We start from the raw sequence: 24,146 nt of genomic DNA on the forward strand, positions 1-24,146 counted from the left end.
CACTACACACTGCAGGAGAGTTAGTAGCTCTGAGAATATCTAGTGAATGTACAGTGGACGTTTGTGCAGAAATAAATGCTGCAGCTCCTCCAGACCAACAGAGGTTTTCCGTGTCTTGTGAAGTGACGGGGCTCCGCAGCGAGAAACATTATCGTCTCCAACCGGGTGCCGGAGGGAGAAACCGGCACCCGGTCGGAGACGATAACGTTTCTCTTCCTGCTTCAGCCTAGGATCAGCAGTGATTCATGGAGTGACCTTCGTCTGGTCAGCTAACATTACTGCCAAGCAGGTGAAATATAGAGTGATATTGTGCTTTTAGCTGACGTGTGTCGCCTCACTGTTTTGAGCGATGCTCGTTCACGTCTATGTAGAGCGAGCACAAGCGCGAGCCCGACGCTGACTTCCTGTTGACTTAGCGGCCACAGGTGTCGCTGTTAACAAGCATTTCTGAAAGTTACAAACTGTCCCTTTAATAATACAAAAAATGAAGGAGTGAAGGCTTGCTATAGATTAAAGCAGGGGGTGTAACAGTTTATGTTTGGTAAAGGCTACTCTACTTTGCAAAAGCAGTTTATTTTGAGGAGCATCCCATCATCAGTCAGCTCCTGGCTCACTCTTTATCTCCTCCACGCTGCTGAAGTGAGTGGCCAGCTCCTGCAACACTGCTGTCCTGCCCAGGTGATCGTTCCTCCTCTTCTCCATGATCATGTCCTCCAAGCTCTGAAACTCCAGCATGTGCGAATGTTTATCAGACATGCATATTTTCAACCTGTAGGGCTGTTTGCCTATCCGGATCTCCCCTCCCATCTTGAACTCCCTCTTGCCAAACCTGCACCAGGCTGCAAAACCCTCAGAGTTCCTCCAGCTCAGCTCTCCATCCTTTAATCCCACCTGCTCCATCGCATTCTGCACAACCATATCTGCACCCAGAGCTTTGAATCTGTACAACTCGTTCACAATCCTACACCTCCTGCCTTGACTTGCATCCGTCAAAAAGCTGTTTTTCACCTCGGCTCTGTGCAGATGCACCACCTGGAAGTCTCCAACATACACAGCCCAGTGTGGGAACTGACCTGTAGCCACAAACTCCACCAAATCACCTGCTTTACACTTGTTTAGTAGATTCTCCGGAGAGTAAACCTCCAGGTTGTTGCACTTGCCGCTCTTCTCGTAGATGCACTCGTCTCTGTAGTAGACGGAGCACTCCACCTCGTCTCTCTGGTCGTACTGCTTCTCTTCCTGGTTCTTCGGCTCTTTATCGGAGCCGTCGACAGCGCAGACGTCCTCCAGCTCGTCGTCGTCGTTGGAGAAGATGTACGAGACGCCGATGCGCGGACAATCCTCCGTGTCCACTCCGTTCGGGTCCACCGTGGGAACTTCTGCGTAACTTAGATGAGACAGCTTGTCCATCTGGTTCCCCATGCCGCTCCTGTGTAATGTGATCTGATGCAACGAGCTGCTACCGGTCGACAAACATCACCGCCAACTGACACAAAACTTCTGTCGCCATGCCGACGGACAGGGGTTTTATATCCAAATTACGCATCAGTATGTCTCCGTGGTGTGACTGCCTGTTTAGTGCCACATCAACTCCAACAAGTGGAGTTGGGAGGGGAAGACAAACTGGTTTCAAATGCTCCGTCAGGTGTAGTTAGCCTCGAAGACTCACCTGCTGGCTCCAGGCGTAAAGTTCCGTCTGCCGGCTGTCATGACAACGGTTAAAATTCAAATCCTCGATAGTCCCCAGTGCGCTGCTCCGAGCAGCAGCACTGATCAGCAGCAGCAGCGGTAGTAGTAGAGAGATCCGTCCGTCCGGCGGTGAAGTGAAGGCAGATCTGGAACTCCGCATCACCAGCAGTGACTCTCTCCAGCGACACAGCGACGCTTTTAAAGCGGAAGTGCGCGTAATTTTCTTCACCGCACCTTTAATATCCGCTCCTCATCTCTCAGAGAAGACTTACATGCTGTTGTGTAAATGTTATAGAATAGAATAGAAAGCTTTATTGTCATCGTATTAAATACAACGAGATTCACAGTTTGCCACTTCTGGTCAGTGCTTTAAAACAAATACTTGACAAGACTAAACGAGGCAGATAAAACATATAACACAGTTATAAAGCAAATAAAACAGGTAAAATAGATGTAATAAATAAATATAAACAGAAGTGTTACACTAGAAGTATAAAATATGAAAAATAGATGTAATGTAAACAGAGGTAATTGCACTTGTAAAATAGGTATGGTAGATGTAATAAATAAAATGTAAACAAAGTTGCACTTCTTTGCCTTTCTTTGTCTGAACAGCTTTGAGCATAAACGTTTTTCTATTTGGCATTGATTTAAACGAAATACAAACTTGATTTCTGGGGTAAATAAAAATGTGAATGCTCTACTAATGTATATTTTTTGCTGTAGGTGTACAGGATTATTTGACTGTAAATGCATAGGATTATATTCATAAATGATTACATTTATACTATATTATTGTATTTATTTAGTTATTTATGGTGTCATTTTTATTATTTTTTGTTGTTGTTGATTATTATATTTCATTCGTCCATCCATTTTATTTGGTATTGTTCATTTTATTTTATTGGTTATCTTTTGTTTTATTTATTGATTTATCTATGTTATCATTTTACTGTATTTTTATTTATTTATTTATTTTGTTGTTTTTATTTGATTATATTTATAAAATTATAGTTTTTATTAATTTATCTTATTCTATTTCTTTTTAGTTAGTTAGCTATTTTATTGCATTTTTAGTTATCTTTGTTTGTTGTATTTTGTTTATATATTTAGTTGGTTAATTATTTAGTTAGTTAGGAAGTTATCTATTTTTTATTTAATTTTATTCATTTTTTTTAGTTAATTTCTTTTTTTCTTAGTGAGTTATTTTTACATTACTTCATTTATTTTTTTGTATTTTTAATTGTATTTATGTATTTTTTTTGATTTTTTTTTTTTTTTGTTGATTATTATATTTTATTCGTCCATCCTTTTTATTTGGTAATGTTCATTTTATTTTATCGGATATCTTTTGTTTTATTTATTGAATTATCTATGTTATCATTTTACTGTATTTTTATTTATTTATTTTGTTGTTTTTATTTGGTTATATTTTTTGCAACTCGCTCTGTGATCAGAAACTCACTGTACAAATGCAGAGTAGGCAAAACTGCATCCTGGGTTTAGTCGCTGAATGTGGCCCTATTACGGATTGCAACCCTACACAGTGAGGAGGACTGTGAGGGGGTCCAACTTCTGCAATATTTTACTGTTTTGACCACCTGTCTGTCCTTGAATGAACTGAAGCTGCACAGTCATTTGCTCCCCCCTCCATCTCCTGGTGGGACCATAATGTCTCCATTACATTTGTAGTGGCTTGTGGCCTGCCGAGACTCGCTCTCAGTTATGGGCTATTTTCTCACTACTGTATCCCACAGGCAAGGGGAATGTGCTCAGAATGCCCCAAAAATGGCACTCGCTGCAGCAGCCTCCGTGTGAAAACACCTGTCCTTATGGCTTTGAGCGAGAGACTGGGAGAGATGCTGACGGGTGTGAGCATGTTTGACAGGCTGTAAATAGAAACAAATGTTCAACTCTGTGTAGAAGAGAGACAGACAGAGACACGAACGCTAACAGAGAATGAACCTGAGTTTGACCCGAACTCTGAGCTGAGTACCCACTGGAGGGACCGATTACAAACTGACTGCAAAGTCATCCGGTACAGTAGAGATACGATAGAGGACGTGTCTCAACAGAAAACAATCTCTCCTGATCCATTCGTTTAGTTTAAACAGTCAGAATGGCCTCATTGGCCACAGTGGACTCAGCAGATTAGCATGGAGGCCTTTGGGCAGCGCTCCTTAAGACTATCAGGTTAATTAAGAGACTGAGCTTTCTTAGAACTCCACAGGATCACGCTGTGTGATTTCCAACTCTGGCTAATCCAGATTGAATGTTTTCCCTGGTTAGTAATTCAACCCGGGTCACAGGGTTCAAATCAAATATCTTGCAGGTTACACACAGGTTTCAAGGTCAAGACGGAACCAACGTTTAACGATTTAGCCACTCAAGCGGTGCAGCATTGTGTCACGGTCTGTCTGTTGATCCACAACTATTTAAAAGATTGCTATGATTTTTTTTTGCATGCATTCGTGGTCCCCAGAGGATGAATCCTAATTACTTTGTCTCATCTACGAGCTGGCACAACATTTTGTAGGCCTTCATGATCCCCAGATGATGTATGACTGACTTTGGTGATCCCCAACTTTTCCTCTTGCACCACCATGAGGTTGACATTGACATTTCTATTGGATGGATTGTCTTGACATTTTTTAAGCACTTTTGTCGACTGACTGCCAGCATAATGAATTGCATTCCCCTCAGCTGTATACCTTGTGATTAGTGCTAATAGTCAAATGTTAGGATGCCAACATGCTAAACTAAGAGGATGTATGGCAAACTGTTAAGCATCTGCATGTTAGCATTGTCCAGCGTTGCCAGATGTACGATAATTACAGTATTTGTATGATCATTTTGCCGTCAGTACGACGATCAATAATGCCAAAAGTATCCTAATGTACGATAATTTGACCATTTCATTTTGTGACGCTTACAATTAGTTGATTTTGCGCTGTGAGATGGTTAAGGTTAGGCATTACCTCGAATAGTTTAGGTTTAGGATAGGCAGCCAGTCGTACAAGAGTTTTTGCAAGTTTTTGCAAATTGCGGATTAAATTCTAGACATTTACGCCAGTTTATTCTCGTGGCTATGATGATAATCTTCCTCAAAATACAATAAATTTGAAGCCTCTGGTACGATATTTTAACATTTCCCATCTGGCAACGCTGGCATTGTCATTGTGAGCGTGTTAGCACACTGTTGTTAGCATTCAGCTCAAAGCTGCACTGTTCCTATAAGTACAGCCTCAAAGAGCTGCTTGCATTTTGTCTCCTTTTGGCAATACAGATAAACTAAGTTGTCTTGGACAGTGAGCATCTATGTGCAGTCCACACCAAGAGGGATAAACTGTAGAATCATGAGCTGATGTCATAATGATGCAGCCCAATTCAAAGGAACATTATCTAAGTTGTTGTACTTCCATTTTCACTTGAAATGATGATAAAGCAAAGTATTTCAGAGAAGGCCAGATTAAATTCTCCTTCACCTTCGCTGACCTTTCATCAGCTTTGGCTCAAGTCTATGCATGTACAGCGCAATGTTTATTTCTATTCACAGTTTTCCTCCCATTTCAGCCTGGAGCCTTGCAGCAGTCCCAGTTTGCATCTGATGGAAGTCAAAAATAACAAATGTGCAGAATGAATTCAGCAGATGTATTACACCTTTCCCGAGCGTCAGTGCAGGGCTGAGGGTGTTGGGAAAGAAAAGAACTGTTAGAGTGGTGACATGCAGCTCATTTGACCGCTTCTCGGTGCCTCTTATCCTCGGGTGGCATGACCCAGTTTACGCCCCTGGTGCCCCCCGGTGACACACTGTAATTTGTGGTGCTGGGAAATTACTGGAGCAGGGAGGCCTGGGAGACATAGTCAATTAGGTGGGGCTCCACCTGTCCGGTGAGGGCACAGGCTGACACCTTAATCTTCCTCCCAAAAACGTGGGGTTTTCATAGCTTTTCAAAAAAGGTTTCACAATCCATGTATCAGACATTGTTTTTCAGCTAAGTGTTTATTTATTTAAATCTACAGGGATGGGTGAACAAGTGTGTACTTGAGGCAGATGGACAGAGCATCCGGACCGCTGCGTCTTGCACACCATCTGTTCCACCTGGCTAGGAAAACATCTACCGAGCACGGCTTTATATCATGTTATGTGATTGGCTACAACAATTCAGAGCAGTAGCGGCTGAAATCAGGGACACAAAATCTCAAAGTATAGATCAGGGAAAAAAGGACACAGAGGCATTTTCAGGGAGGAAAAAAGAGTTTGTTCTTATTACATATTTATTTATATTTTCATATACTTTTTACATATTTATTTGTAATAATAACATGTATCTGGAGCAGAGGGGAGATGGAGCAAGGATGGAGGAAGGGCATTTTGAAGGAATGTCACTTTCTTATTTTTTTTAACCCATTTAATTACAAGAGCATCATTATTAACTCAGTCAATGATATTCACAGTCCCATTAAACAAGCTACAACAAAGATCTCCTAAAATATAAGCTGACATATAAAACTAGCATTGTTTTAAACACTGGTGGATGTATACCTGGGGGAGGATGGGGTGACCAAGCACTGCAACTAGATAACAGACAGGCAGGATTGGAGGGGGTGGGGCTCTTATTGTGAAAGGTAGGCGTGTATGAAAACACACCAAGAGTGAGGTGTACAATACACACGCATACACAACATACACACAACAGTTTCTACACAGTCATCATGCTTCAACGGGACCTCATGTTAGTCTTTTTTTTTCTATTTCAGCATCACGTTATTAGAAACAACAACCACAAGTGGGTCAAAAACTGCAGATGGCAGATTCCTTCAAAAAAAAAAAAAAAAAAAAAATACTCAACAAAATAGGTTAGCATTCTAAATGCAATAAAAAGTACTCTATATTCTTGGAGCTACACTGAAAATTCATGACAGACTTCAGACACTTTTTTGGGCCATCACATCTCTGAAACGCTGGGCAAAGCATTAGCATTTCCATCCCATGGGTCTGTGACAGCCTTCACAGCGAAGTCGCCTTCTCCTCTCTAGACTACAAACCCCATTTTTCAAAACATGGTGTAAACAGAATCCCTTGGAGAGTGTGGCGGGCTGGCCAAGAGTGCACTGCACTGCACACAAACTGGAGTCGATCCAGGGAGAGATACTGGCAGGGTACAGGCCTGGGTCAAACACACAGACCTGACTGTTCCCGTTCTGTGCAATTAGATACACTTGGTTAATCTGGTCAAATTCTTTAACAGGGGCAACGGTGGGTAGGTTGTGGCCCAATGTTGTTGATTTGATTGGTTATAAACACGCATTCAAATGTGCATAAATCATTTGTAAAATGAAAAAAAAATAAACATAAGCAAATCAAATCTAGAGATTTGATCAAAGACCTGGTAGTTGTTGATTGGCTGACAGTGATAAGGCAGCAAAATAAACGTAAAGACAGTAAAACAGAAGATAAAAAAAAATAATAATTATACAGGAAAAGAAAATGGTCTTTGGTGTTCTCATGTACAGAGAAATGATAACAAATAATAACTAAAAAAAACAGTTTCTCTGATGCCCAGTCAGTTTCCAAGAGGAAACACTTTCTTGTGGTAAACGTGAGCTCTAAAACCATGTGCGCACTACAAGGGGTCCAACGTCTAAAAAAAAAAATAAAATTACATTACCTCTTCCACAGGTTTGGAGAAATCCTGCACAGTGCAAATAATAAAATGCCCCCAATATTGATTACAAGTAAAGAGGAAAGTATTCTTTTTATGGTACGAGTTGTGCAACAGTATCATGCATCAGATCACTTAACGTGAGACAACACAGGGAGGCAGCGGGGTCTGCATCTGGACTCCAAAAACTTGGTCCTAGAATATGCATATTGTCAAATGATTCCTGAAGATGTCTGTTCAACACTTCACCGTTTATTTTGTGGGTCATTTTTAGAACATCTATACCAATATTAACCACTTTACCACTCCGCTCTCACAGCACATCCATTGATTGAAGGGTAGGTTGGGAGCACAGCGTGCATTTTCCAGTTAAATGGTCTTCCAGGTTATATGCTGTTGACCTCCATCACTGTTATATACTGTGATAATAGCACCACTCCAACAGATAACACTGCCTTGCTACGAATATGAGGAATCACAGAGGGGAGAACAGCGAGGGGGGGTTTGAACTAGTCAGACCGATGATTCCTCATACAGTAGGTGAATGAAGTGCTGGCGGGGCTAAACTTCCCATGACAGGATACTGATAGACAGGATGCAGGGTTGGACCTCAGATAACAATTTCCCCAGTGAGAGGGTGGTCCTTTTCGATGAAATGACGTTTTTCCTGGAAGTTTTGTGGGGTGGTGACTTATGAGGGTTGGTCCTTCTGCAGAGCTGAGATGTCCAGAGGAGGAGGGGCCCGCCCGCTCCACTCCCTCAGTTGCCCGTCCTTGAAGAGGAGGTTGAGGGCGGGCAGGGGGACACCGGACTCCGCCGGGGGCTGACTGAGAGGGTTCGACACGCCGCTGTCCAGGTCAGAGGGCTGGACGCCGTCCTGCCAACACGGGACAAATGTCACAGATCAGAACACCAGGTAGAGCGGATGTCATGATATGTGGGACAAGGAGACATTTCTCCGGGACAAAAACAAAGTTGGGGAAAGGCTAAGGAGAATGGTTCCTGTCGGATTTACCCTCTGAAGCTGCTTTATAAAAACATCCAGCTCCTCTAAACGCTAAATTATGTGTATAAAATATGCAGAAAGGGTATGGGTACATCAGGTAGGTCTGTGACACAAACGAGACAGGATGTTCAAATTTTAAACTAAAACCACATATTCACCATTCCCTTATCCCTTTCTATTAAAATGTTTTTTTCTATTAAATTTATCTTTCTGCTTCATATTGTCTTGTTTTTCTCTTCTCACACTTACACACATCCTCGCAGACTGAAACAACAACAACCGGATCATTTGCAAATCAACAGAATACCTAATTTCTATCTCAACCCAACTCTCACATAACCCCGAGTTACTGCACTCAATTTCAACTATGATAATTGTCTTGCATTTTTTATTTTGGTTTTGTTTGTTTTCTCCCATGTCTTTCTTTTGTTTCTCCTTTCGAATCTCGGGACACTACATGTACAATACACTCTATGTTTGGTATGTTAATGATCTGTTTTTCATCTCTCAATAAAATAAAATGAAACTCTTTATTCGCTATATTTACCTTCAATTAGAATTCTATTCTCCAACTGGCTGTGGGTCATCTCGTGATAAAATATCTTTATGGGTTTGACAGTTGTACAGTATCAAAATAAAGATGAACTAATTGGTGCAAGAATAGTATATAATGTTTAATTATACTGAATCAGAACAAAAGGTCATGAAACAGTAGGAGCAGTCATGATGGCTGGTAATTGTTTCAAGCCCGTTATAGTAAATCGTGACTTATTATCTCATTATCTCATGATTAAAAATACACTTCAGTGCTGCCCTTATTAATTATTCACAATGAAAGATTTAATCATATTGTTTTCTTTCATGTGAAAGGTGTTAAATATCTCATTATCTTAAGATAACAAATTTCTGTTTGTTTTTTTTGTTTATTAAAAAAGCCTGCTCTTCTCTCTCACCATAAAGTACCGTGGATATTGTTGCTTCTAAACCACATTAAACCAACGTTTCTATTAGATACATTTATAGATTATTTATCAGGCTGTAAACTTGATAAATTCGAACAGACTCAATTTGTAAAGTTAAATTCATGACTTTTTTCACTGGACATTATTTCTTCTCTTTCTTTTTTCTGCGAGTATTCTCAAGTGGCCACCCGAAGAGGCAGCAGACTGTTTTTACCTGGAATGACTGAACGAAGCTCAACACCTTCAGCGACAGCTTTCGGCTCGAGTGAAGAAGTTCTTGAAGGCTGAAACGACAACAAAGCTAAAGTCTAGCACCGCTACAACACACGTCTTCACAGTTTTCTCAATGTTTTAAACAAAAGTGAAATCTTTGAGGATGCTGGGTGTTTTTTTTGTTTTTTTGTACCTTTCGCTGCAGCACAGTTTGTGCGTGGCGATTTTTCGACACACTTTGCGATTTAGCTCGGAGCTGAAGAGGGGCATGCCGAAGCACAGTTCAAGAGGGACCCACTCATCTTCAGATGAAAAGTCTGAAAGAAAGAAATCGGCAAGGGAGGGATGGTGATGACATACATTACAACATGAGACACATACCATTAAGACAGACATGCTGGTCTCCCATTCAGGTCTTTAGCATCTCTGACAACTCTCAAACATCTGATTATGTAATTTGAAGGTATTCTAATAGAAAAATAAATAAATATATACATTAAAAGAATACTTCACCCACAAAATTACCATTTGTATATTAATTACTCACCCTGTGTTACCTTGAATTCTTGAAGAAAACTTTCTTTCATGCCTCCATGGTGAACGAAGAATACAAAAAAGTCTTGATTAACTGAAGTAGATGGGGGCAGCATTTAACAACAGCTAATCTCTATAAACAGATTCTGCATTCATGTGAAGAATCTGTATGCAACGGGACAAGATTTTGGTATCGAAGCGTTCTGGTTTCTATTTGTAGTCCAAATAGTTTTAACCAATCACGTTCGAGGAGGCTTTGGTTGAATGCAGGTAAACAGTCCGTGTGGAGAGCAAAAGAGGCGGAACGCATCGGCCGAAATACAATCTGGGAACCCACCGGCTATCCTCTGACGATGATTTAGCTTTTAATTGGTTTAAAATGAGCTTGTAAACTGGCTGCTTGTGAAGAAATCCGGTCGTACGTGTCTCGCATCTCAAGTGAGCAGCGAGCAGAAAAGGAAGTTTTGGCCCAGATATCCGCTGGCTACACCGGAACCCCAGAAATATAGCCCCTTACCCCCCAGAGGCTTATCCGTCTTCAGACCGTTAGCTGACGGGTTCCAAGATTTAACAAAAGCAAAACTATATCAAAACATCCGTTTACAAACTCTCATACAACTCGTACAGCATAATTCATATCTCATTAATCCATATGCTCACTACTTCCCGAACACATACATCGTCACCAAAACCTTACTATTTAAACACTTCAGACTCGCACGGACGGGTAGCGCGCCTGCGCAACTGTGAGACTGTTTATGTGGAAGTGTTTTAAATGGTAAGGTTTTACTTCAATTCATCAAGACTTTTCACTGTTTTTTGATTCTTCATTCACCACGGAGACATGCGAGATAAGTTTTCTTCAAGAATTCAAGGTAACACGGGGTGAGTATTCAAATGGTCATTTTGTGGGTGAAGTATTCTGTACATTTAACACAAATGTACACCTACTATCTGTCTTTACTTTGCCTTCCCCGTTGTTTTCTTCTGTCACAAGCTCAAAGGACTCAGTGCTGCCGTTGGTGTCCAGGCCTCCACCTAGATGTGTGTCCCCTTGAAGAAAAGCAACAAATCTCCATCAGCATTAAGACACAGAAAGGTTGTTTCACAGCCTGAATGCCTTTCAGTTAGGAAGCTTCATGAAATGCCCAACTTTTGCACGAGTATCTATGTTAAACAAAAACTGCGATGAGTTATGTCAGCAACATTCAATCAGTAAATCTCATGGTAAAGGCTAATACTGTTCGATCCACATCCATTAGCAAAGGCTATCACAATAAGGGACACAATTATGCAGACAAACAGAATAATTAAACTGGACTGTGAGCAATCTTTATCTAATTTGCACCATCAGTGCCAATGGCCATCAGAGGCAACGACGTTGTTACTAATTCAACTATATGTCTTGTCTCTCACATGCATGTGCACATCCTACCTCTGCACTCGGTGCTGTCGCTGGGCCTGCGACGGTGCCTGTTGTTGGAGTTGAGCATGGTGACGTAGCCACACTGGTGCTCCAGGTCCACTTTGTCCTTCAGCGTCTGCAGCGACTTGTGCACACACATGTTGGAGTAGGAGAACTCTGCACAGGACGGAGAGACAACACAAACAACGCGAGTTAAACTCCATAGATATTTCTATCAATATCTGCGAAGCATGGCATTCATATCAAATCTGTTTCGACAGAGGGTGTCATGTTGTGACAGCAAATGTATTAGAGGGATGAGTGTTAGTGTTAAACTTCACACACAAATTCAGAAGAGAAGGATTTCAGAGGATCCAAATCCTTTTTATGATGTTTGACGAGTTAAAACCCTCAAAGCCAAAAACTGAATATTTGAGTCACGAGAGAAAGGAGCACAGCTTGAGGTTATGTTAATCATTTACGCACGACACGGCAGTGGCAGCACAATAATATTGATAGAGTGTATTTAATTTATTTATTTAACCTTCATTTTACAAGGAATTTTCCCATTGATATTCAGAATCTCTTTTACGAGAGAGACCTGGCCAAGACAGCAGCATAAAAAGTTTCACATAACAGCAAAATTAATGAGCAGTGTTCAGTAGCAGGATATGTGGCATTCAGGGGTTAAAGAGTCCTTAAACCTGTTTTTATAATCTTCTATGCTTATAAAATAATAGTTTAAGGTGACTCTGTACCTCATACCAAGATGAGGGTGCAAAAACTATAATATATGTATAGGCAAATATATATAGTATAATTATTATTGTCTGCTGTATGTGTTGCTCTTACCTCCCTGACCCCAAAGTCAAGGAATATGAATAGCGAATGGGAAGTGAATGAAAAAGTCTGCCGTTCCTTTCTAAGATTGCGAACACTGTTCTTCATTCTGTGGTTTTGAAAGAAAAATAATCGACAACTACTTTTATAATCGATTAATCAATGAAGTAATTTTTCATGCAAAAATGGCAGAAAATACAGTTTTCATCCTCTCCAATATGGAGATTTCCTGCTGTTCTCTGTTATATATCATATTAAATTGAATATCTTTGGGTTTTGGATTGGCAAAATAAGACATTTAAAGACATCACCTTGAACTTTGAGAAACTGAGACGGACATTTTTCACAATTTTCTGAAAATATAGACCAAACGATTAATTGATTAATCGGCAGATTTACTGATAATGAAAATCATCATTAGTTGCAGTCTTATTTGATTGAGTGAATGATTCTCATATTAGCATAACTTATAGGCTGTCAATTACTAAGTGATTTTATAGCTTTAGCCACATATAATAATACCTCACCTCCTTTCAGATCTTCTGCATCAAAGGGGAACGGGATGTGAACGGTTTCTCCATGGCCGTGCATACCGTGACCCTGAAGGTTACACACACAAACACACATACAGCACAGTTTATATATCCACACAGTGGCACCAAATATGTTATTATTGAAAACACACAGAAAGTACATACATAACATTCGATTCTGCAATGTTCAAAAGTTCAAATTCAAGCAATTAAGCCAAAAAGAAATCCGGAAACAACCTCATTGTAAAATTGGAGCTCATGTGTGTGTGTGTGTTTACCTGGATTAGTACAGCAGAGTGTGTGAGGGCATCGTTGAGCATGGTCAGCACGTTGGATGTTGGCACGACTCCGGGGTCGTGACCCCAGGAGGTGATCAACAACCTGTCGTAGACCTGAAGGGAGAAAAGCAGGTCAAGCAAAGGATTCTTCCACAGCTGCTAATCACTGGACTGTGATGTGACGGACCGGCATCATGGGAGTACAGCAACATCACTCACCATACTGAGTAGTGATGAATAATAAGAAGAATGCTTTTTTTATATAATATAAAACTTAAAAAGACTCTTGACACAAGGTAGAGGGAAATGTTTCAGTACCTCTGTCCTCTACAACGGTAATAGCATTTCATGTGTAATACATCATCTCAGGAGAGGAGATATCACTCCCCCGTTCATACCAACATGTCAACTTGTCAATCGTCCACTACGTCAAACATACACTGATTAAAATAATTAAACCTCCACCCTGCAGCTGATTTTACATGTCGTGACACTTGCATGGTTTTCCCTAACCGATTCAGAGCTTTTCCATGAAATTAAGGTGTTAATCTTTTCTGTTTCGTTCATTATTTTCAGCTCTTAAAGTGGTGAAGGAGTAAAAATACTACAGTTAAGTTCACTGTGAAGAAAAATAGTTAAATTGAACAAGATGGCAAGTAACAAGTAGAAAAATACAAGATGGTATGTTCCAATAAAGTGACCCATTTGCATGATATTACCTGTCCTCCCCTGAGAATTTACTTCATCAATTTCTCTTTCGCTCCCTGCCTCACATTCCCAAGATAGCTTAAAAAATTCCAAGACCATCGGGAAGCCTTGGAGGGGAAGAATGCAGGTGCACGGTGTGGTATGCTTTGTTAAGAAAGGTTGACGGGCACGAACGAAACAGTGTTGAATTTCCCCTCTAGTGCTCTGATAATCAACTGAAACGGCAAGGTCAAAATTTAAAAGGGTAGAATTGAAAAAGTGTCCAATCAAATATTTCATCGGGCTCAAAAAGTAGTTTTTCTTATCACATTGTGGGCACTTTTCTTATCTGACTTCAAAGAGCTATCTTTAGCTTATACAGTATCTGTATCAGCATACATTTACCTACTCAACTGTGTACCTACACGTATTTAACCTACCTGCCTGATTAATTATTAGTTTGGGCTAACCTGGAATATGTCTGGCAGTTTGCGGAGCCTGGAGCCTTTGGAGAGCAGCAGAGACGGCGGGCCTTGGCCAGTCACATGGTACAGGTATAGCTTGAACCAGATGGAGCTCACCTCGGGGATGGCCGGGCCAATGTGCTGCAGGGGAAAAACAAACATGGACACATAACGTGAGTGTGCAGAAATAGAATTAAAGCATACACATCCTCAGATGGTTTTTCCATTTCATGTCTTACATGAACACATACTTCAAATGGACAAAAAAGGAGACAAAGGAGAATAACCGCCTGTGTTGTTCTTCTGTCGGAGAAGCAGAAATTGAAGCTGCTATTAGAGATGTGAGCGGAAAACAAAGAAAAGAACTCAGTGAATTCCACTTCACTGAGTCCCAGCAGTGTGAGAATAAACAGCAGCGTGAATGGCACAACAAGAGTTTAACTTCTTTCCTTCCGTCTCTCTGAGCTCAGCTAGAAAGCTGGAGTGTGGCCAGGCAGAGGAATTACTCATGAGCCTTGCCTCCCTTCCTTCCTCCCTCTCTCTTTGTGTAGCCTTGTTGTTGGGGGCAACTGCAGGCTGAGTGCCCATAAAGCACACACACACACACACACACAGTCACACAAGTGTGCGTACACACAGCAAGAGGGCAAACACACGCACACACGCACAAACGCATGAACTGACGACTAAAACACAAACACACAACTCTCAGACAGTCAACATTTGATCCAACATCCCAGCGTGACGCACAGTACCCCCTCTGCTCTCCCTCCCTCCAGGCGTCATACCTGAGGCGTGCAGCTGCTGATGGGCCTGATCTCGTTGCTGAGCGGCGCCATTGAGACCAGCAGCTTGTAGTTCTTGTTGAGGACACGGCTGCAGGTGGCCTGGTCCAGACCCAGCAGGCTCTCACAGCGCAACATGTCCAAGGGGAAACCTAGTTGGGGGAAAAAAAATCAGGGACAGTTACAGCTTCTATACAAAAGAGGCTGGGAACTCAGTGTGAGTTATTAGGTGTGTGCATGTAGTTTGCATTCTTGTGTTTTCTGTGAAGTGACTGAAGTAACTGCATGGATAGTAGAAGAATAGAAGTCAGCAATAGTAGAATGGCTTGCGGTTTCCCGTTTTGCTGATACACGGAGCAGGTCAGGACATCTTCATTGGGAAAAACTGAAACAATCTGATGTTTGCACATTCAGTTAGGAAGAGATGTTATGTATATACACCGGACAGACATGAAACAACTACTCCTTTAAATGAAAAGAAGCATAGGAAGAGAGCAAATAAAGATCCTGGAAATTAATCTGCCAAGTGTGAATGCATCAAACAGTAACTGGGTTGAAGCAGTTAAAGCACGGTAGAGATTCTTTCTTTGTAGCCGTGGTGTTAAGAAGACTGTTCTCTCCAAGGTAACTTGTAAAAAACGTCCTCTCAAAGGACACAAGTCTCAACTTGGCATTCTTGGATTTAATAATTACCTCTTGCCTCCTAGATATAAATCTAAGAGGCAAGAGGCGTCTGATAATTAATGAGATAAATCAGTACTAGAGTTTTGCAGACGCAAAGAACTGACCTGATGGACGTGATGTTTATATTTATTCCACAGCATAGAGTGGAACAAACCCTTACAAAAGTCAATCACAGTACGCACTGAGACTGCTGCTGCATACTGTATTGTTTAAAGGAGGTTTGGATGCTGATTTTTGTAATGCAATAATAATGTATTATTATAATAATTTGTACCACTGTGGGCTTAGTTTAGCTTCAGCCAGCGGGCTCTCAGTGCGCTCGCTCCTCAGCAGACGCCTGCAGCAGCAGCTGAGGACGACTGAGAGATAAGACAATCAGAAGTGAGGCACGCTGCCAAACCAAACAAACAGCATCTGGTGGCACGACGGTTGCTACATGGAAACTCAGAGATTTGCTTTGTCGTCGTTGGAGGACTCACTCTTTCTTGCTCCCCCTCGAGACACCAGTAGAACAATACAGCTTCATCTGGATTGACAGGCATATATGACCATATTCAAAAGAAACTATTCAGACGCAGGTGATGGGCGAAGCAGACAGCCGAGAGAGAGAGAGAGTGACACACACGTTTGCCAGAAGCAGCACAAACAGAAGATCCACTTCCTCTTTGTTGCCTCCAAAAAGACTTTCCAGTCTTATTTAGAACTTTCACATGAAAATAACTTTTAAATGCTTCATTACTTATTGATTTATTATTGAAGACCACAGAACAAGTTTTAGTAGTTGAATAGGAGTCATTTACAGTTGTTTGCCGCAAATTGTGGTAGCTCAGAATATCTTTTCAATAATAAGGAGCCAAGATGAAAATTGGGAGAAACGGTTAAACAGCTGCTGATTTGTTAACAATTAGTGACAGTTAACCCCCAAAATCAGATTTTTACACAATTAATTTTTGTCCCTTAATACTTACAGATACATTTCTGTTTATCACTGTAAATAATAAGCCAATTGTGCTTTGAATCATACACACATTAACACACACACACACACTCCTTCCTCCATGTTCACTCTGCACGTCCCAGCTCTCACCTTAAATTTCTGTCTGATTGATATTTGAAGCTTTGAAAGTGATTTTGAAACAACCATTACAAAATGTTGGCTGCATTTGTATCACAGATGATGTCAACTGTTGGCAACAAACTAACTACAAAGCACAGAGGGAACTGTGTGCAGACAGCAGACATAAATATGAGTTTCTATTTCATTAACTTGCTGTTGAGGCGGCGAAGGCAGTGAGAACTTCAAAACCAGCATTGAAGCTGCGTAATAATACACAGAAACCAATCTGGCCTCAAAACTGCCTATTAGCCACATGTATAGGTGTATGACGCCTCGATCTTACATGTATTTACTAGGGCTGTCAATCAATTAAAATATTTCATCGCGATTAATCGCAAATTAATCGCACATTTCTATATCTGTTCAAAATGTACCTTAAAGTGAGATTTGTCAAGTATTTAATACTTTTATCAACATGGGAGTGGGCAAATATGCTGCTTTATGCAAATGTATGTATATCTTTATTACTGGAAATCAATTAACAACACTAAACATTGACAAATATTGTCCAGAAACCCTCACAGGTACTCATTTAGCATAAAAAATATGCTCAAATCATAACATGGCAAACTCAAGCCCAACAGACAACAGCTGTCAGTGTGTCAGTGTGCTGACTTGACTATGACTCACCCCAAACTGCATGTGATTATCATAAAGTGGGCATGTCTGCCTGGGGAGTCTCGTGGGTACCCATAGAACCCATTTTCATTCACATATCTTGAGGTCAGAAGTTAAGGGACTCCTTTGAAAATGGCCATGCCAGTTTTTCCTTGCCAAAATTTAGCACAAGTTTGGAGCGACAAGCTAGTATGATAAGATTTCTAGTTTCATATGATGCCAGTATCATCACTATACCTTTAAAACCGAGCCTGCTATAACCTCCGAAAGATTGATTGCATTAATGTGTTAAAGAAATGAGTGGTGTTAAAACGATTTAGTTATCAACTTTGACAGCCCTAGTAATTACCCATGAAGGGGTTGACAAAGATGGTGTAACTGTATAATTACCTATATTTGGGATATCAGGTCCCTGGTCCTGAGAGAGTTCTTTGTTGTAGCGCAAGAAAAGGATGGTGTTTTTCAGGGTCAGAGCGTGGTCAAAATACCGCTGGGCCTCGCCCTCTGCTGTGCTCTCCACCTGGACACAGAGAAATCAGGAAATACATTCAAGTAGAGTGTTTGTGTAAACCTGTGAGCATCAAGCTATAATTCATTTTCTACACTGATTTAGTAACCTCGGGTGTTTCATGACGGAGGCTTTATTAGATACACTAGCAAGTCTTTGTTTGCTTTGTTTCAATTGCAGGTCTCACCTTCTCTAACTCAGCCAGGAAGCTGTCCAGAGTCTCATCAGACAGCTTACCCACCTCAAACATGGTCACTGCATGGCTCTTCAGGTTCTGATAGAGGGACAAAGACACACAGGAACCAAGATGTACAGTCCGTGTCAAATGTCTCTCTTAAGCCTTTTAACATCAAGAATCTGTGTGTTTTCTCGTGTCAACATCCAGTCACTCACCGGAGACAGGTTGCCCATCATGAGGAAGGCTGTGAGAGTGGAGTCAAAGAGGAAGGCAATCCTCTTTGTTGGTGCAACTGGGATACTCAGGCTGCTTACGCTTCCTGTTTCTGCTACAGAGACAAAAAAAAGAACATATAACAAGAGCAATAACTGTGTGCAGGACCATGAATGCATGTAATAGCACACCTGCTTAGCTGTATCATTCATCACTTGAGGATATGAGCTTGTGATTTTATGAAAATGAAATGTGTTTACGAGGGCCAAGCCAAACCATCTTTGGGTTCCTTCTCAAATAATTTAAATTTGAATTGATCATTAACATGTAAATGTGGTTGATGAACAGACACGTTGACAATATCCAATTTGTTAGTCTGAGCAACCCAACAGCCTTAACCTGCATAACAAAGATAAAATTAGAGCACAAATGAAACCTTTTTAGACAAACATCTATTAATGTGAGAATTACTTTCAGAAGCATGATTGAGCTTTCTTAGGGATTAATTAGCACCGCTGCTTCAACACTTCTGAAGTAACTTTCAGAAAGTGCCTTGTGTGCATACATCAAGATGTGTATTCATTTGCATACACTGCAGCGTTTGTGTGTGTGTGTGTGTGTGGGTGTGTGCGTGTGTCTGGCCACACAGACCTTCTTCCAGACTGGTAGTGTCGGTGTCGGTGGCCGAGGAGCCTCCCTCCATGACCGGACTGCCCTGCTCCCAGGACAGCAGCATCTTCTGAGGGTCCACGGTGCTCCTAACAGAGGAAAGAAGAACCACATTGAGTGTAGTGTGTAGCGGGTTATTAAATTAAAATTAATTAAAATATTTCAACATTTAGAGAAATGTATTTTTTCCTGATGGAGAGCTTAAAGGATTTACTAGGTGTATATAGGTGGATGAATGGATGCTGGAGACCCCAACTGTAATTTTCTTCCCACATGAGATTGAGTATCCTAACATGCCAGTATCTAAAAGGTTGATTCATTTAAAAAAAAATAACCGGGAAAATGTTTACATTTAAATTTTGGGGGGCAAATTGCTTCTAAAAATGTAAAATAATGCAAGTTAATGGGTGAACGTGGTTCAACACGTGGCACCACTTTCAGTTTTAAAGAAGTGGTGGACGGTTGATATTGGCTGCCTGTACATACCTGAGTCTGTTGACAGATGGGGCGTTCTTCCAGCTGGGGTGGAGCTGTTCTGAGGTGATCACCTGACCTTTCTTTACAGCGAAGCCGAGACGACAGTACATGGAAACTGCATTCTGATGAAACGTAGTAAAAACACAGTCAACAGATGTTTGATCCACACAAATATGATACTCTTTCACTGTCACATATCATCAAGCTGTGACCTGTCACCCCGATCGAGGTGAGTTAAGGCAGAAACCTCTGGGTCCAAAAAAATGTGAAGCCGAAAAGTGACTTAAACTTTCTAATAGCCAGCAGGGGGCGGCGACTCTGGTTGCAAAAAGAAGTCCGATTGTATAGAAGTCTATGAGAAAATGACCCTACTTCTCACTTAATTTATTACCTCAGTAAACATTGTAAACATGAGTTTATGGTCTCAATCGCTAGTTTCTAGTCTTCTTCAATACAGCATGATGTTCATTAAGTAAATTATGGTCCCATTTAGAGTAAAATAGACCATAAAGCAGGGGATGTGTTGTTCGTTTTACAACTTCAACCCTTTCACAGTGTGTTGAAAATTAATTGTAACATTTTGGTCGCCTAAAAATGTCTTATTAAGCTTTCGGTTGTACTTAGCTCCACCCTCTCGTGTCACTTCTGGTTGCAAAAAAACAAGATGCCGACGGCCAAAAAGCTTGTGGCTTCCACAAACCAGTGGGTGACATTATGGTGACTATGTCCACTTCTTATATTCAGTCTGTCGGCAAGTTTTACTTTAGTAGGGGACACACAATGAGAATGAGGAATGAAAAAGACAGAGAAAAAGTGGATCACACCACTTACTCACAGTGAAATGTCTTGAGACTGTGGCTGGAAAAAATGGTAGCTCTCCATTTTTTTTTTTTTACATCAGATTTCTTCCTGTTTGATTGCTGGTGTAACATCGTCTCAAAATGGTGAGTGGTGCTCCTATATTCAAAGGAGTTGATGAAAAAACCTTACACTTACTGTTGACGGTTTTTTATCACAGATTGTTTTTCTCCTACCAGCTGCAGTGAAAATAACGGACACTACATCATTGTCTATGTTTAGTCCGGTATGCACAGGATTTAAAAATGTTCGTTAGTGTTTCAGATTTCAGAACTATCTATATACAATGTAAAGGATGAATAAAGGTGTAGCCCAAAAGATGGAACCACTTTGATGGACTTGGTTCGTTAGTTATAAGATGATTGCTTCTGTATCCTATTGTACTGACATCAATGTTGACTTGTGAGGGTCTAAAAGAATCTACCTGAATACTATTTTTGGTGATGCTCTCTCTACACCCAACAGGATCTACAATAAAAAGTCATTACTTAATGTCTGGTGACTCAAAAAGGAAAAAAGGTAACACTCTGTACTTTCCACTAAACAGTTGGCTGGCTTTTTCATTATTTCCTTAATTTAAGATTTGCCTTGCCGTTAAATCTTTTATTCAGACTGAACGGGCCACCTCAGTCGAGTATGGTGGGCTTGATTGCTTTCTGCACCTCAACACCCCTGAGGTGCAAGCTGAGGTCAACTCTGTGTCATCCTCTTATCATATCAAAAGAAGCACAGTGAGGTCATTACACAAGAGAAAGTTAAACTCAAGTCACGATGGGAGAAGTTCGGCACAAAGGAGGCCTCTCAGACATCTCAATCATCTCTGAAGTTGCAGGGTTTCTCCTGGAGAATCGCTGCCTCCAGCCACTTCTCGTAAGTGCTGCTTTTCAGCGGCAGGAATAAAAGGAAACCGAGGGACAGGGGAGTCCAGCTCTTCACACGGCAAGTCACAACACTGAGAGGGAGTTTGGCCCGGTGTCTGAGAGAGAGTGAATAGGAAACTGGGGAAAACTGGGTCAAACTCGAGCACCAATTCAACTGGAATGGTGCTGCTCAGCCCTCTGGTAGATTCATGGGGCATGACGGATCTAACCTGAAACAACGGGTGTAAGTGTGTGTCACAGTCTATCTCTTAAGTGTACGTCTGTGTGAGTGTGTATCCAGAATGAAACAGACAAAATTGAGCAGAAATATCTACTTGCTAGGCTACATAATATCCCTGCTTCTCTCCTCGGTTTGCACACTATTTCATTTGAAATGTCTCCAGCAGCAAAAAAAGACAGCAACGCCAATGTTCTACTGAGATCAAATTATATAATATATATATTTACACAAAAAATTGCCAGTCATCAAATCTAATAATAGCACACCTTTGGAAAGCAAATTCAAAAGGAAGAAGGAACTGAGAAATGTTTTTAATCTCTCAGATTTGATGCCAAACTTAAATCCCAATATTTGGCTCCAAAACATCCATTAGCAAAAAAAGGCTGTTCACTTTATTTCTTTGTACTGCTGCACTGTGTGCCTTTCAAGCATACAGAGAGGCAAAAAGCATGTCTCAAAATCTCTTCAAAACCACAGTCGAACCGGAGGAAATTGCCTCCCCGTTTTAGCACGGCCATATCCCCAAGATATACCGTTTTTTTCCTTCCAATTGTGAAAAACAGTACTTCAGTCTATACATTACAATACGACTCTCACATTCTGCAGCAAGTGGATACCCACCTTCACTAAGTCCAAGTCAATCTCCAACACATTCGCCAGCTGAGAGGCACCGAGGAAGGAAGGATCAGGAGAGAGAGGGAGAAAAAAAAATAGGACTCAGTTGAAAAGTTGATCGATAAACACACACACACAGTCATTTTACATTCAATGAGCACAGCAGGCGAGAACAATAAAGCACATTTCTAAAGCTTACCTCCGCCACGTTCGTCTGCTCATCAATGGACACAAAGATTTTGTAGAGAAGCGTTTCGAAGTAATCGCCCTGGACGCGGTTCATGACAAAGCCTTCCAGCGGGGGCACTGAAAGAACAATTTCACAAATGTTTTTTTTACATTGTTTTATTTTGCAATTAAATTTGTTCTTTGTAAATACTGGATGTATCTGTAATGACGCTATTAGGCATCGTTTCAGATCAGTCCATTACCCATAATGCTCGCTTAAGTTCCCACAGGTGTAATTTAGGTACATACAGTGTTTAGTCGAAGTAATAATTCAGGGGAGAATAATGGCAGGGTGTTTAAACACACACACACACACACATACACATTAATGTACCTGAGATGCAGCTGTCATCAGATATGGGTACATCCAAGTAGATGAAGCCCCGGTTGTACAAGCCTGGAGTAAGAAGACAAACACACAATAATAGTCTGTTAGCATAATTGACATAGTGTACGTTAACATTGTTGTTACCACATTCAGAAAAATAAATCCTACTATAAAAACTATCTAGTTATTGATCATATGTACAATTTTCTGTTCTACACATATGAGAATGGTGGACAAAATTCCAGCCAATTAAATCTCATTTGAACAGCTCCTTGTATTCAGATTGCCCCGTGTCTCCTGTATTTAATTGTATTTGTTCCCACTCAGTCACCAGCACTCCAGTGGCCGAGGTTCATGACTGTACATACTCTTCTCTAATTAACATTTAAGCTGCATGGACACAACCTCAGTCCCTGTGCTTCATCTTTGAAATTCACACCAGCACACTGATGAAAAACCTTAAACTGCAACATTAGTATCAGCTGCTATGTTCGCACTGTAAAAGACCTTTGCCCCTTGCTAGCTCAATTTCAAAGATGCAAACTCGTTTATCCAGCAAATGTCATTTTTCTTGACTTTTATATATAAATACCATTACTTTTATTTTCCTGAGAAACAATGAAGTTTTCAAGGTTAGTTCATGCTGTACCAGCAGGTAGATTTTAAACCAAGTTGAACCAATAAATCAGGGGTTCAAACAACTTTTTCTGTCCCCAACTGCTATTGAACTTTTTTAATGATCCATCTGCACTAATATACTGTTCAAACAGCAAATATTTACAATAATACTAAATCTCAAGATGTCGTTGAAAAAAAATTGGAAAGCTGTAAAGAAAACAAATCTTTGGAGGCAAATGAACCAGATGAAATTTGGGGGGGGAAAAAGCAATCCACTCTGAAATGCTTTGTGCAAAATCTTGAGCTGTCACAAGTTTCAAATATTTAGTCCACCTCAATTTACATATATAAAAGGGAACAGAATATTAGGATGACAGAACGCTTATGCGCCGCTTGTGTCTCGCTTCCAGTGGGGATTCCAAGTAGCGTAAAAATCTATGAAGGTCATTTTTTACTAAGCTTCAAAGAATGTTGAAAAATTTAATGGGATTTAAAACTTGAATAATACCCAGAATGTAGGAAAGATGTGGACAATTTTAAGGTTTGAATGGAGTTTCTAGCTGAAAGTATGAATCAGTAGAGAAGGGTTCAAAATGCATGAAAACGTGTGAGAATGTTTCAATCCTGAACATTTCGTCCAATGCGGATTTTTTTCTGGAAAACTTGGAATATAATAAGTATGAAGGTATGAATGCTAAAAGTTATAGCAATAATTGAGTTGAACGTTTTGATGTTTGAAAGAAGTTTCTACGTTGAAAAATGTGTAAGGAGATGAATGACAAAAAACACGGCGTAATAATAATAAATGCTTCCAGCATTCACACCAATAAAACACCTTCTACTAACTGTGGCCTTGATTTAACTTACAACTG

At 40.6% G+C, this 24,146-nt stretch overlaps 2 protein-coding genes across 4 annotated transcripts in view; both read right to left on the bottom strand.

Annotated features, from left to right (window-relative positions):
* Positions 1-232: 232 nt before the first annotated feature.
* lratd2a (LRAT domain containing 2a) lies at positions 233-1,874 on the bottom strand. The gene has a single exon (XM_074613378.1). The coding sequence runs from the start codon at positions 1,420-1,422 to the stop codon at positions 595-597; it is 828 nt and encodes a 275-aa protein (XP_074469479.1). The 5' UTR covers positions 1,423-1,874; the 3' UTR covers positions 233-594.
* Positions 1,875-5,928: 4,054 nt separating this feature from the next.
* fam91a1 (family with sequence similarity 91 member A1) overlaps positions 5,929-24,146 on the bottom strand; it is a 28,832-nt gene continuing 10,614 nt past the window's right edge. The window contains exons 8-24 of one of the 3 annotated variants that reach the window (XR_012590544.1): positions 22,663-22,725; positions 22,300-22,406; positions 22,107-22,145; positions 19,536-19,648; positions 19,032-19,138; positions 18,383-18,495; positions 18,177-18,263; positions 17,872-18,001; positions 15,066-15,214; positions 14,284-14,418; positions 13,127-13,240; positions 12,843-12,915; positions 11,506-11,652; positions 11,035-11,123; positions 9,730-9,853; positions 9,538-9,607; positions 5,929-8,232 (exon numbers count right to left, since the gene is read on the bottom strand). Coding sequence is in view for 2 of the 3 variants with exons in the window: in XM_074612651.1 (XP_074468752.1) it covers positions 8,047-8,232; positions 9,538-9,607; positions 9,730-9,853; positions 11,022-11,123; positions 11,506-11,652; positions 12,843-12,915; positions 13,127-13,240; positions 14,284-14,418; positions 15,066-15,214; positions 17,872-18,001; positions 18,177-18,263; positions 18,383-18,495; positions 19,032-19,138; positions 19,536-19,648; positions 22,107-22,145; positions 22,300-22,406; positions 22,663-22,725 (1,859 nt within the window). In the remaining variant the exon portion in view is untranslated. Of the gene's footprint in view, positions 8,233-9,537; positions 9,608-9,729; positions 9,854-11,021; positions 11,124-11,505; positions 11,653-12,842; positions 12,916-13,126; positions 13,241-14,283; positions 14,419-15,065; positions 15,215-17,871; positions 18,002-18,176; positions 18,264-18,382; positions 18,496-19,031; positions 19,139-19,535; positions 19,649-22,106; positions 22,146-22,299; positions 22,407-22,662; positions 22,726-24,146 lie in introns of all 3 variants that reach the window. The other 2 variants (XM_074612652.1, XM_074612651.1) reach the window with 2 other exon arrangements.

The sequence above is a fragment of the Sebastes fasciatus genome, chromosome 17 (genome assembly GCF_043250625.1).
Source record: "Sebastes fasciatus isolate fSebFas1 chromosome 17, fSebFas1.pri, whole genome shotgun sequence".
Classification (NCBI taxonomy): Eukaryota; Metazoa; Chordata; class Actinopteri; order Perciformes; family Sebastidae; genus Sebastes; species Sebastes fasciatus.